This window comes from Acinonyx jubatus, chromosome D1 (genome assembly GCF_027475565.1).
Source record: "Acinonyx jubatus isolate Ajub_Pintada_27869175 chromosome D1, VMU_Ajub_asm_v1.0, whole genome shotgun sequence".
NCBI classification, from domain to species: Eukaryota; Metazoa; Chordata; class Mammalia; order Carnivora; family Felidae; genus Acinonyx; species Acinonyx jubatus.
The window spans coordinates 27,288,285-27,301,129 of record NC_069390.1 but is presented as its reverse complement, the minus strand read 5'-3'; the positions used below and the strand labels follow the sequence as shown (position 1 = coordinate 27,301,129).

The following is a 12,845-nucleotide window of genomic DNA, read 5'->3' as shown; positions in this document are numbered from 1 at the left end:
GTTATACCCCATGGGAAGTTAGACAGGATTTCATATTGGTTTAATTTCACAAAGCTGTTTTGGGTATTCCAAGTATCTGATGCTAAGCTCCTAAGAGACAGAGGTGAGTGGGCTCGGGGAGTGTCCAGACTTGGACAAGACAGACATTAAATAAGCAAATACAAGTGTGATGAGGGGGCATCCCAGGGTATAATGAGAGTTTGTCTTGTTTCCATTGGTAGATGTCAAGAGACTGAAAAACCAAGTGAGAAGAGTGGGAAAATAGGAGGCTGGAACAAATGTATCGAAGTTACTTGGGTTATAACTGTGGGCCCTCCCGTTAAAGGGAAGCCCTGTCCCATATGAAATGCAAACCCTGGGGTGGGAAGCAGAGGCTGACTTCTGTTGCAGTACTGTGGGGTGGATGCAGTGGGAGCCTGGAGAAAGTGTCTCCACTTCCTCAGCCAAGGTTATCTCTCCCCAACAGTATTACTCAGAGAACCAACCCGCCAAGCCAGCACAGCCCCCCCCTCCCCCCGCCCAGGGCTCCTGGGAGAGCCTCAGAGTGGAGAGTTGTTGCTAAGAAGTGTATTTTTGTCCTACTTAAGGCACAACTATAAATTCACATAATAGATCTACCAATATGACTGAAAATGCATAGCACAACTCAGGGGTGGGAAAAATCATAGCTTACCCCAGTGCCATTAATCTTCCACCTGGGAGTAGTTTAGCATTAAGCATCCATTATTTATTAGGGAGACGGGGATGTAGGGAGGAAGGGCAATGTGTGGGTAGCAACCAGTATTGACAGGGAAATGTGAGAGACAATGCGGTGCAGCAGGATGTGCAAGGGCCAGGAGCTGAGAGAACAAGGCTCTGCCATTGCCCACCTGGGTGACTTTGGATAAGTCACTTAAACACTCTGGCCTTGATTACCTCATCTGTAAAATAGGGTTTGATTTAAATGGTCTCCTCAAGTCCTTCCAGGGTCTGAAATTCTATCCAGAATGTTCTATGCATTGTGAAGAAAATTTTTGTCAGAAGTTGCATTCACTACCCTGGAAGGAATCCCCAAGCCTTCGGGGAGCACATTTCCAGGAAAGCGATCTCAAACCTCTTCCTAAAGATCCCCAATTTATAAGAGCCCCACGGGGGCATGCACCCAGGTATGAAGTGTCTAGGAGTTTGTTTATTATGGCAAAAGTAATTTTGCCTTCTACTCCAGAACCTATTTTTACCTGTGTTCATATCAAAATAGTATTCTCAATTCATACTATAGATGGTTGTTGACAAATCTAGAATTGAAGGTTGACAGAGAACCTCATCTTTTGATCTTGAACTAGGACTAAGCCTTAACTCTGGGTGATACAATTAGAGGAAATGTCTCCTTTTTTGTGTTTTCTGTATTTTCTATTTTTTCTCTAATGCACTTATATTAATTTAAGACTAAAGGAAAGTAAATAACATTTTTAAAATAGGAAAAATAGGGACGCCTGGGTGGCTTAGTCGGTTAAGCATCCGACTTCAGCTCAGGTCATGATCTCATGGTTCATGGGTTCAAGCCCTGAGTTGGGCTGTGTGCTGACAGCTTGGAACCCGGAGCCTGCTTCAGATTCTGTGTCTCCCTCTCTCTCTGCCCTCCCCCACTCATGCTGTGTGTGTGTGTGTGTGTGTGTCTCTCTCAAAAACAAATAAACATTAAAATACATATAAACAGGGAAAATAACAAATTGCTGACCTTCCATATGTAGATTTTAAGGAGGGAAAGACTTCCCTTTATGAACAAGTTCCCTGGTGACCTTTTCTTATGCTCTATCTCATGTATCCAGTTTATGCATAGTAATTACATGAGAAACAGGTACAGGTGAATATATAAAAGTAATAATAATGACAATTATGGTGATACGGTAGCTACTATTCCTGTGTTTCACCATATGCTACTGTTCTAAACTTTGTGTGTATCATTGTGTTTAATCCTTGTAAGACCCTTGGAGGTAGACGCTATTATCCTCATTTTACAGATGAGGAAATTGAAGCAACAGGAAGTTAAGTAACTTTGCAGGTTGGAAAATCTTTCATGCCCTGTCTTTTATCTTCTCAGCACACCTTTTAGATCTGGCCTGGCTGCAGCCTCTACCCTACCCAGCAATAACTTGACCATGTCACTTTAACGATCCCTTGGCTTTTGCTTCTGCCCTGGGGCTTCTCCATCTCTGTTCCGTGGGACACCCATGGGAGCCCATTGCACCGATCTGGCACCTGCACAGATCTCAGAGTACAAGGACACTTTCTAGAGGAACTCTTGACTGATGGGGGCTGAGGACTGGTAGACAAAATTTTGTTCTACAATCTTAAAGCATATTCTGCTTGGTTCCTGGGAGCGTCCTGGTGGGATTAAGCTTCAATTGCCCACAGCAATCATGAATTTAGTGCCCACCCTTAATTGGCTTTTTTTCCTTCCCTCAATTTACTCATCCCAGGCCCCAAGTCCTATTTCCTGGAATTGTTTTCCAAAATAAATAATCTGCATATAAAATAAGTCTGAGGTCCTGCCTTTTGGAGGAACCTAAGCTAAGACTTTGCCAATGGTCACACAGCTGTTAAATTGTGGCACGCCGGTAGGAGAATGTTCATTCCACGTAAAATAATAATGAATACCCAGAACTAGGATATAAATACATACATCTTTTTTTTTTATTTTTTTTAACGTTTATTTATTTTTGAGACAGAGAGAGACAGAGCATGAACAGGGGAGGGGCAAAGAGAGAGGGAGACACAGGATCTGAAACAGGCTCCAGGCTCTGAGCTGTCAGCACAGAGCCCGACGCAGGGCTCGAACTCACAGACCGTGAGATCATGACCTGAGCCGAAGTCGGACGCTTAACCGACCAAGCCACCCAGGCGCCCCAATACATACATCTTTTTAAATGGGTATGTGTGTATGGAGAAGTTTACATGCACACCTGGATAGATTTAGGAGTAGAACAAGTACACCAAAGGTTAATGGATTTTTAGATTTTTTTCCCCCTCTTACTTATCTGTATTGTCTAATTTTGCTAAAGTGACAATGTGTCACTTATGTCGCGGATGGACAGCAGAATGACAAACTGATCTGTGCTGATTTATTCTCCCAGAACGCTCAAGTCTTTTAGAAGGCAGTAGTAGCCACGGACACGCTTGAAGTGAACGTGGATTAACTACTCTCCTACAGCCTCACTTTCAGGGTATCACAAAAATAAGTCTCAGACCAAGAGACCAAAGACACAGGCAGATTCATTGAATAAGCATTCATCTGCAGGTGAGCATATGACAGTCCATGCAGCCTGCTCTGGAAGCTCATGACGCCCCAGCCTCTGCCCACTTAGGTACTGCGGCTACTCCCTAAATGGAAGGTTCACAGGAAGAAGGCGGGGGAACATTCCAGATCAGCCGGTCTCAAACTTGAGCAGGCGTGAGAATCTCCTAGAGGGCTTGCTAAAGCACAGGTTGCTGGACCCTGCCCCAGAGTGTGCACCACAGTTTGAGATCAGTGATCTAGAGGCAGGATTTTGTTGCTTTCTCTGATAATTGGTATCAGGCAACCGGCAGTCCCCTACATGGCTGGACACGCGACCATTTAGAGTTTAGTCTAGAGCACCAACACTTAGACTGCCAGACACTCTAGATTCTTTTACCTAAAATGCATGAGGGTGGAGAATCTCTCTACAAGGTTTTAGAGATTATCATTAATGTTGTCAATGAAAAGCCATTTCTCATCATCTTTATGCCAGTTAGCAAAGCCTGCTGCATCGCTCGAGCTATGGGAAAGTGAGGTACGCATGGATAGCTGGAGTGTGACCTTACTAACATAATGCTAGCTGACCCACCCTGTGCGTGAGTTCCAGATGGGCAGCTAGGAGATAACATAAATGAACACTTCACCTAATATCACATGTCCAAGCTGAACATTTTAGAGTAAGTACAGACAACATTAATGGGAAGGACAGTTCATTAACAAATCCACGGGCGTGTGTTTGATCCCACAGACTGAGCCTGAGATCATAGAGGAAACCAACATCGACAGAGTGAATGAGCCCCGGGGCTATGCCCGATCAAGGCAGATGAAAGGTCACTCGGAGACCTCCACACTGAGCTCCCAGCCCTCCATCGATGAGGTCAGGCAGCAGATGCACATGCTACTGGAGGAGGCCTTCAGCCTGGCATCTGCAGGCCACGCGGGCCAGAGCCGGCACCAGGAGGCTTACGGCTCAGCACAGCACCTGCCCTACTCGGAGGTTGTGACCAGTGCTCCAGGGACCATGACGCGGCCCAGGGCAGGGGTGCAGTGGGTACCCACCTATCGCCCAGAAATGTACCAGTACAGTCTGCCTCGACCGGTAAGTCCGACGTCCCATCCACCTGCCACCATTGGGTCAGCTCTGCCCAGGGTGTTATGACAGGGGTCTCAGAGTGGGAGCTTCTAGTGGTAAATCACCTTGGGATTTTGAGACATACTTTTCTGGACCCTCATCCCGTCCTCCACCCATGATCCAAGCCTAAGCCTGTGGGCACAAGCACACAGACAGCCCTTACCTCAAACCATAGTACATTTTAGAATGAATTTCCTTTTCTACTGTCCCTCCTGTAAAGGGTTGTCCTCATTCTTCATGCACTGGTGGTTTCCTGCATTTCCAAGTGTGAGGAAATGTCAGAACACATTGCAAAGCTGCATGTTAGGGGCCATGTGCCTGGTGGTTCAGAGCAGAGGCTCAGGGGGCAGGTGGTTTGACTTCGAATCCCTGCCCTGCCACTCACTAGCCTTGGAGACATCATTTAAATTTCTCTACCGCTGAAATGAACAAGATAACCAACTTCCTAGGGTTGTTGTAAAGATTAAGCGAGATGATATATCTGAGGCACTTATAAGAATGCCAGGCACAGATGCTGCAACGGTGTCACTCGTGATTATTTCATTTAGTGGTAACTGCACTTCCATATCTGAGAAAGCACCCAGTGACTAAAAGCTTCCATAATTTAAACAACAATTTTAATTAGGATGCGTCTCATTCATTACCATAGCATCTACAGATATCTTTTTTAAAAGATGGATAAGCCACAGACCATAATAAACAATGCAATGTGCATGTACAGATTCCATCCTTGTAATAGTTCTTGACCCATCCCCAAGGGTTACTCATTAATAGAGCTTTATAAATTGTCATTGTGATATGTAATTACATAACAAAAGCCAACATTTTTTGAGTGTTTTAGTCATTAGGTATTGATCATATGTATGTTAGCTCATTTATTTAGTCCTTACTACAACAAGCCACTGAGGCGGGTACTTGTTTTGTCCCTATTTTACAGATGAGGAAACTGAGGTTACACACTTGCCCAAGTCACACAGACAGGAAGGGGCACAGCTGGGACCCAAAGCCAGCTGTGTCCGGCTCCAGAGCCCATGTGCTTAACCGGCATGCTGTTCTCCCTTGTGCTATGTTGCATTGCCTCTTTCATTTGCAGTAGACTATTTGGGAAATCTGTGGGCCTGTGGAGCCTTGTGATGATTTCACACCCCTACCCTCCACGGTCCACACCACACAGGCACTTAATAAATTGCTGTTATGCTACATAACTACATAGCCTGCACACTAGTGTGAATTTCTTTATTGTTCTCCTTTGCTCTAGATTTCTCCTCTCCTCCAAGTCACTGAGATGTCTCCCCTTGACACTGCTCCTCATACCTTCTGTCCTTGAATGTCTGTGTCTAGCCTTACCTTTCCTGTTGGCTGAGTTGAACAGGACAGACTGAAGATCTGGGGTGGGGCAGCTGTGTTTGCTTGGGGCTATCATCACTGCAAGGCTTTGTCCTTAGGTTGGGAAGTGCAGAATTTCTGTTTCTATTCACTTCACAGTGACCAGCCACTGGGAATTTGACTCAAACACCGATTACACTCACAATAACTGATTTGTTATTAAGGATTCGAACTTACAAACCTGCAGTGAGAAGCTGGGTGACCACAGAGGCCAGAATACTTCCATTTGCTGGTCAGTGTGGTCTTTCGTTAGGTAAAAGTCAGTCTAAGGAAAGTAAGACATTGTCAGGAGAGCTGGTTATTATTGGAGCCGTCTTCTCAGTCTCTGATCCACAAATCTGGAGAGTACAGGCAATAAAGGACATAAGTAAACACCAGCCATCTTTTTTACATCCCATTTTCTGAGATATGGGTAGAATACGATGCAAAATTCTTCAAATAATTTTTAAGCTAAAATAGAAGACTTTGGGGCAATGCCCAGATCTTAAGAATATGACTTAGCCTCCTCCATCAGGGAGGTTTGCTGGGTATGTTTGAATAGCTCTGCCTTCCGGAAGTGTGTCCACAACTCTGGAGCCACATGCTCGTCTCAGTTGAAGTCCAAACATCCTTTTTTTCCAGAAAGAGTCAGAATAATTCTCACTGAGCCTTACAAATCCATCAACTTTAAAACACTTCCCTTTGGGGGTACCTGGGTGGCTCAGTTGGTCAAGTGTCCAACTTTGGCTCAGGTCATGATCTCGCAGTCCGTGGATACGAGCCTTGTGTTGGGCTCCGTGCTGAGAGCTTAGAGCCTGAAGCCTGCTTTGGATTCCATGTCTCCCTCTCTTTCTCTCTCTGCCTTCCCACACCCACATTCTGTCTCTCTTTCTCAAAAATAAATAAACATTAAAAATAAATAAATAAAATACTTCCCTTTGGCCATCATGTTACTGTTTGCACAATTAGAACTTTCTGATTGTCCACTAAATTGGTACCCACCCTTATGGGGGAAAGAAGAGATTTTTCTCACCGAGATTGAGAAAACACCCTGATCTCACCACATTTATAAGCAGCGCTTCAGTGTCTGTCCCCTGGGAAAATCACCTGTCTCTGTTCTGTATTGATTCACACTGACCTCAGTTTTGTTGGTTCATCCTTCTTGATCTCCATACACAGACCCCGTGCCTGGATTTTCCCTCAGTCCAGAGTAGAATGGCACACACCAGCTAAATGACCTTAGCCTGGGGCTACAGCTCTGAGCCTCAGATGCCTCAGCCATGAAATAGTGGTGATGAGAGGGCCACGGTGAGGACGAAGTGATCATTCATGTAAAATGCTTGGCACGGTCCTGCACCTGGTGAGCACCCACTGCTTGTTTGCTGATGTTTGTCAGAGGGCTTTCAGATGATGCCTAGCACCTCAAATTGCCTGAGAGATGGTAGTCGTTATAATAAAAATATCCTGTCCTTTTCACAGAATTCCACTAGTTATATCCCTTTTCCTGACTGTGCTGACACTACTCCTGTTCCTCCTCCTGCTCTGTTAAATTCCTTTAAAAGCATGCTCCGGATGCCCCACCCGAGGGTCCCAGAAAAGCCCCACTTCTGGTTAAAGATGATTCTCAAGAACAGCTGGAGAATCTGGCTCTGGGTTGGAGGCCAGCTTCCGGGGATCCATAAAGAGGTCTGGTTTCAGAGAGAAAAAACAACCAGGATGAGTCTTCCAACTGCTGACGGAATCCACATCCATGATGCCTCAATTTAACAAAACCATCAAAAAATTTCTTATTTTTAGCACATATGAAGACCTAGATCGTTCTGTTTGTTATAATTTGGGGTTGGCAGTTGTGCCAAGAAGGGCAAAAACATCAGCATTATACTCTTGAAAAATCAGGCCACCGAAAACTGGAAAAGAACGGAGAACACAGCAGAGAGATGGGCCATCAAACCGAAACAATATGAAAGGCAGTTCTTTTGTTATTAAGGCTTCCGCCTTTTTTTTTTCTTTCTTTCTTTCTTTCTTTTTTTTTTTTTTTTTTTTTTTTGCCAACACACATGGTCCCTATTTTCATGAGAGGAGAAAATCACTAACAATACACAGTAGAAATAATGAGTCTCAACCCAAGTTCTTGGCCGAGCCCCCTTGTGCTATGATAATGTGGAAATCAATAGAAAAGGTGGCAATTTAGAATGATAACTATGATTACTTTTCAGCTTCCCCAAAAGGAAGCACTGGGAGCTCGGCCGGAGGATAATTGGAAGCTGGTGGTTTTCAATGTGCTGGGCCAGCCTGATGTCATTTATATCATGGAAAAGGTTACTGCTGGCAGCTTGGGACTCCTGCACCGCAGTCCTGAACATATTTCACCCCTTGAATCTGTGAAGAGATTGGACTTGACACCTAATGTCCCATCCAGTTTTGCCAGCAGCCCTGATGGGTCTGCACCAAGTGGAATGAAAACATCCTAAAGCCTTCCTGTGGGTGTCAGAGTAAGGGATCTGGAGAAAGGCAGCAGGGTTAAAACATCCTCCCCACTAGAGGCTTTCCAGAGCAATGAACGGTAATAATTATAACAACGTCAACAGCTGCCATCTGTTGAGCTCTCATTGCATATACCAGACACAAAGCTAAGTGCTGTGTAGACATCACCTCTTCCCATCTAACAAGCATCCTGTGAAGTCAATGTTATTATTATCCACGTGTACCCGGTGAGGAAACTGAGGCTCGGAGAAGTAAAGAAACATGCCCAAGGTCACACAGCTATCAAGGGCAGACACAAAGTGAGAACCTAGAGCTGACTTCAAAGACCACATGTTTTCCTCCCTTTGGCCCAGTGAGCCCAGGGATATCCTGCAGACCCTGAGGAGACTCAAATCTCCAGAACTTCAGAGTGTGATCCTCTCATAGGGAAGCTGGCCCAGTTTGAGAGGGTTTTGTCCAACACTATCATTGCCGCTTATGAAGGAGACAACTCTATTGAAATGAAAATGAGAATCTTACAGCTTTTTTTCCTCCTCTCCCCTCAAAAACAAAACAAAAACCTTTGTTGACGAGATAGGCAGACATGTCAGGTATAAGTTTACATCCACCACAACATTTGGGTTCAAGAGATGATTATGTTTCTTATATTTCTGTAAACCTGATTTGAATCTGTTCTGAGTTCCCATCTGGCCAGGTGGGTCAGAAATTCAATGTTTTTATTGGGCTCCCTCCACCTCTCATTGCTCAAAAGTCACTGGCGGTTTGAGGCAGTTGGACCACAGGGAGAGGGTCCATCCCGGCTCTGTTGATGGGGCATTGTCCAACTCTTGGGAGTCCTTGAAGGCAGGTCACGCTGTTATACCTAGGCTAGCCTTGGCATTGGGGATCTTTGCCTCTGGACTACCCTGAGAAAGCCTCCTTGAAAACCATCTGAGTACCCAACATCCAGCAAAGGCTCCAGGGGAAGGGAGAAAGGGAGGTAGGAGATGAAGTCTAGAGAATACTTAGCCCACAAAACTCAGGGGTGCAAGACATGTACTTTGATTTTTCGCTTATCTTCTCCATGTGCCAAAAGCTCAATTTCAGTTCAGGGTCTCCTTCTCTCCTCCTGGGTTAAGCTATTGAGGGGGCCTACATGATGCAAAGCATGGCGAGGGGGTGGGAAGAATCTGGTTCCAGTTTGTCCTCATCTAACTCCTCTGGCTGGCATCCCTGAGAAGTCCTTGATTCCATCTAGTCTCCAGGTGTTGGTCCAGGTAGAGCACAGCTGTATCCTGGTCCTCTTGCTTGTAAGCTCCTTCCAGACTCCCCCCACCTTCCTTCCATGCTTCAGTATACTTATTCCCCCTCTTTGTCTCTCCCCTGGTGTCTCTGTCTCTCTCCCCCTCTGACACACACACACACACACACACACACACACACACACACACACATCTATCCTTTCACCCTTTCTAGCATCTTCCTCATATTTTCCTTTTCCCCCCTGTCTCCCCCCAGAGTGAGGCAGAACATAGAGCCCCCTGTCCAGACCCATCAGCATCTAAGCTCTCTGGCTTGCCTCCCACTCCCTCCCTTTCTTAACCCAAGGGTGTTTACCTCACCTAAGAGCAGTAATCTAAACATACCTCACGTCTTCCAAATCTCTTCTTTTGGCATCAACTTTAGGTCTTGAGTGCTTTAGAGCTTAAGTTTTTGATATTTAAAATCCTAAACTCTTAGGGGGGCACCTGACTCGTTCAATTGGTTGAGCATATGACTCTTGATCTTGGGGTCATGAGTTAGACCCCCATGTTGGGTGTAGAGATTACTTTTAAAATAATAAAATAAAATTTAAATTAAAAAAATAAAATAAAATCCTAAACTTTTGCAATTCAATAGTTTTGACCATCAAAACTCTAATGAGGACTGGCTCTCACGCCTTCTTCATGGCCATCACCTTCCTTCCCTGGGGCAGGAAGGTAGGATGCCCTTGTTGCTTGGGGCAGGGGAAGGGCCCTGGACTTCAGGAATTGTGAGGTGAAAAAGTCTTGATTACTACAGTTATTGTATCAAAATATTATCCTGTCTCAAAGGAAGAGAGTATTACTATAGAGGACCCAATGTGTGCCAGATGTTACATTAACATATAAAATGAGTTTTTCAAACAGCCTTTGAAATGGGGGTATAATACTGTTAACCTCCATCACTAGTGAGAAAGCAGGCACAGGCAAGGTAAGTTGCTTGAGATCAAGCAGCTGGTAAGGATCAAGCCAGGATTCAACCCCAGTTTTGTCTGATTTCAAACCCATCCCCTCTGTACCATGATACCCTTAGCTCAGAATTGCAAGACAGTGCCCTTAACTGGCTGTGTGTTTTTGGACAAGTCAGTTTACCTCTCTGGCCTTTAGTATCCTCCTTGGTTAAGGTAAAGTATATGGTCTCAATGTCTGCTGCTCTCTTTCCAGTTCAAACCTTTTATGATTCCAGAGGCCTTGGAAGCCTTAGATATTGCTCTATCAGTAGCTCCTGGTAAACTAACAGATCAAGATAGGCACTGGGTTTTTACTACAGGGTTAGTCTTCAATTACCAAGTCCTCTGTTTTCAACTAAATAGGAACTATCCTTCTGGAAGACTTTACCTCCTCCACCAGGATAAGAAGTTACAGCCATATGTAGACTTAGGTAGACACCTGTTTAGCCTGGAAGTGGTATTGTCAGCATCAGCAGAATATACTCGAAGGGACACCATTCAGTGCAACCCAGCGTGGTTAGCAGGTATGGAAAGACTCATGCATCCATTCTGACCTGGGGCTGGCCTCCAATGAGGGTGGGTTGACTTTGACCTGTCAGTCCTCCTTCCACCACCCATGCAAAGCCTGAGACCCCTGACCTGTTCCTGTAGGCACAAGCTGCCCTCTTGGACCTATCATGCCTATAGTGCTACCCTTGAGGTTGATCCTGATCACCTTCCTCCTTCTGGATGGGTGCACCTGCACAAGAAGGGACCAGCACCCAGTGGGTTTCACCTGGGTTCACTCTCTACTGGGATTACTAGAGAGGATGGCCTTGACCCAACCCCATCACCTCCCACCCAAGAACATTACAACTGAACCTTTGAGTAGACTATGTAGTCCCCTTTTCCCCTTCTACTTTTGCAACCAAACTTCTGAGCCCAAAGACTGGCCAGCCTACTCTAGTTACTCCCAGGCTCCTTCCACCTCAGAGACCTCAGACCTGTTTACAAAAACTACCTTCAATTCTGAGTCTTGGATCTCCTTTCTAGCCAGAGGCAGGGATCCCAAAAGATGGTGCCAGGCTGGGCACATTATGGCCACTGTCATGGAACTGGAAACTTGAAATCAGGCAACAGTTTTGAGGAATAGCTTCCAGTGAAATCCTAATCACAAAGCAGTCATCAGGAAGTCAAGGTTCCAGATACATATCAAGAGAAATCAGAATGTGAAGCCAGGAGGGCTTAGAACTATGGGTAACCTGCACAGGGGGGAGGTGGGAGGTAGGAAGACACTGTGGGTGGGGATTCTCTCAGCCCCCAAGCACAGGGCACAAGTTCTGCTTTTTATGTGGCCCCTGTGGCTACCCCAGGGCCCTGTAGATACAGCCCAAAGGAGACTGTGTGATCTCCTGCTCAGTCTTGCTTGTAACTGGCAAAATCTTCTGAAGACAATTCCCTTGGTACTTATCAAAAGTTCAGAATTTTTAATCAATTCTTTGGTAAATCAATTTACCATGGATTAAATAAAGAATTTAATCAATTCTTTGGCTACAGGACAGACACAGGCATAGAAGGGCTTTTTCTTGGCTGGAAAACTATGTTGAGCAAAGAATAAGCCTTCCAGGAACCAGGGATAAAAATAAGTTGTCTGTCTCTCTACTGAGTATTGTGAGAGGCCAGAAGAGAGAAGAGGGACTCTAAACCCCTTTCTCTATTTTGGGAAAGGCATGTTCTTACTTGATGGTTTCTTGATAATAATGGAGTATACACTGGAAGGATGTCCCAAGACAATGATTTTCAAACTCTCTGCAAAACCTTAGAGTTCAGGGAGGTCCCAGGTTATCATCATGCAGGCAAGTGAATGCAGGCTTAGCACTATTCTGTGCAAAGCATTTTGCTTTGTAAGGTAGGGGTAGCATGGTTGCTGAACCCCATCCTAGCTTAGGATCTAGTAGAGCTTCAGATTTTGGTTCCCGGAATCCTACCTTAGCATACATAGTTTATTGATACTTTAAAAAAACAAAAAAGGAAATGCAACACGGTAATGTAGCTTTCCATATTGACTCAGCCAGTACCTCTAAACCTGGGCAAATGTTTTCTTTCATTCTTGTCCTAGAAAATTAGTATTGCTATTACACTCCTAGGCTGACAGTTTCTTTGAGCACTTTGCATTCATTCCATGGTCTTTTGGGTGACATTGAGAAGTCCCCATATTGTAGATAATATGCCTTTTCTCTCTGGCTGCTTTAAAGATGTTCTCTATGTCTCTGGTACTCTACAATTTCATTACAATGTATCTACATGTGTTTTTTATTTATCCTGCTTGGGATCATCGTACTTCCTGAACTTATTAGTCTACTGATTTTATCAATTCTGGAAAATTCTTAGTCATTGCT

General features: G+C 44.8%; 1 protein-coding gene across 1 annotated transcript in view; it reads left to right on the top strand.

The window, feature by feature from the left end:
- Nucleotides 1–12,845, top strand: part of KIAA1549L (KIAA1549 like) — a 266,162-nt gene that overhangs the window by 238,668 nt on the left and 14,649 nt on the right. Inside the window, exon 17 of the mRNA XM_053203322.1 lies at nucleotides 4,005–4,355. Within this exon, the coding sequence (XP_053059297.1) occupies nucleotides 4,005–4,355 (351 nt within the window). The remainder of the gene's footprint in view (nucleotides 1–4,004; nucleotides 4,356–12,845) is intronic.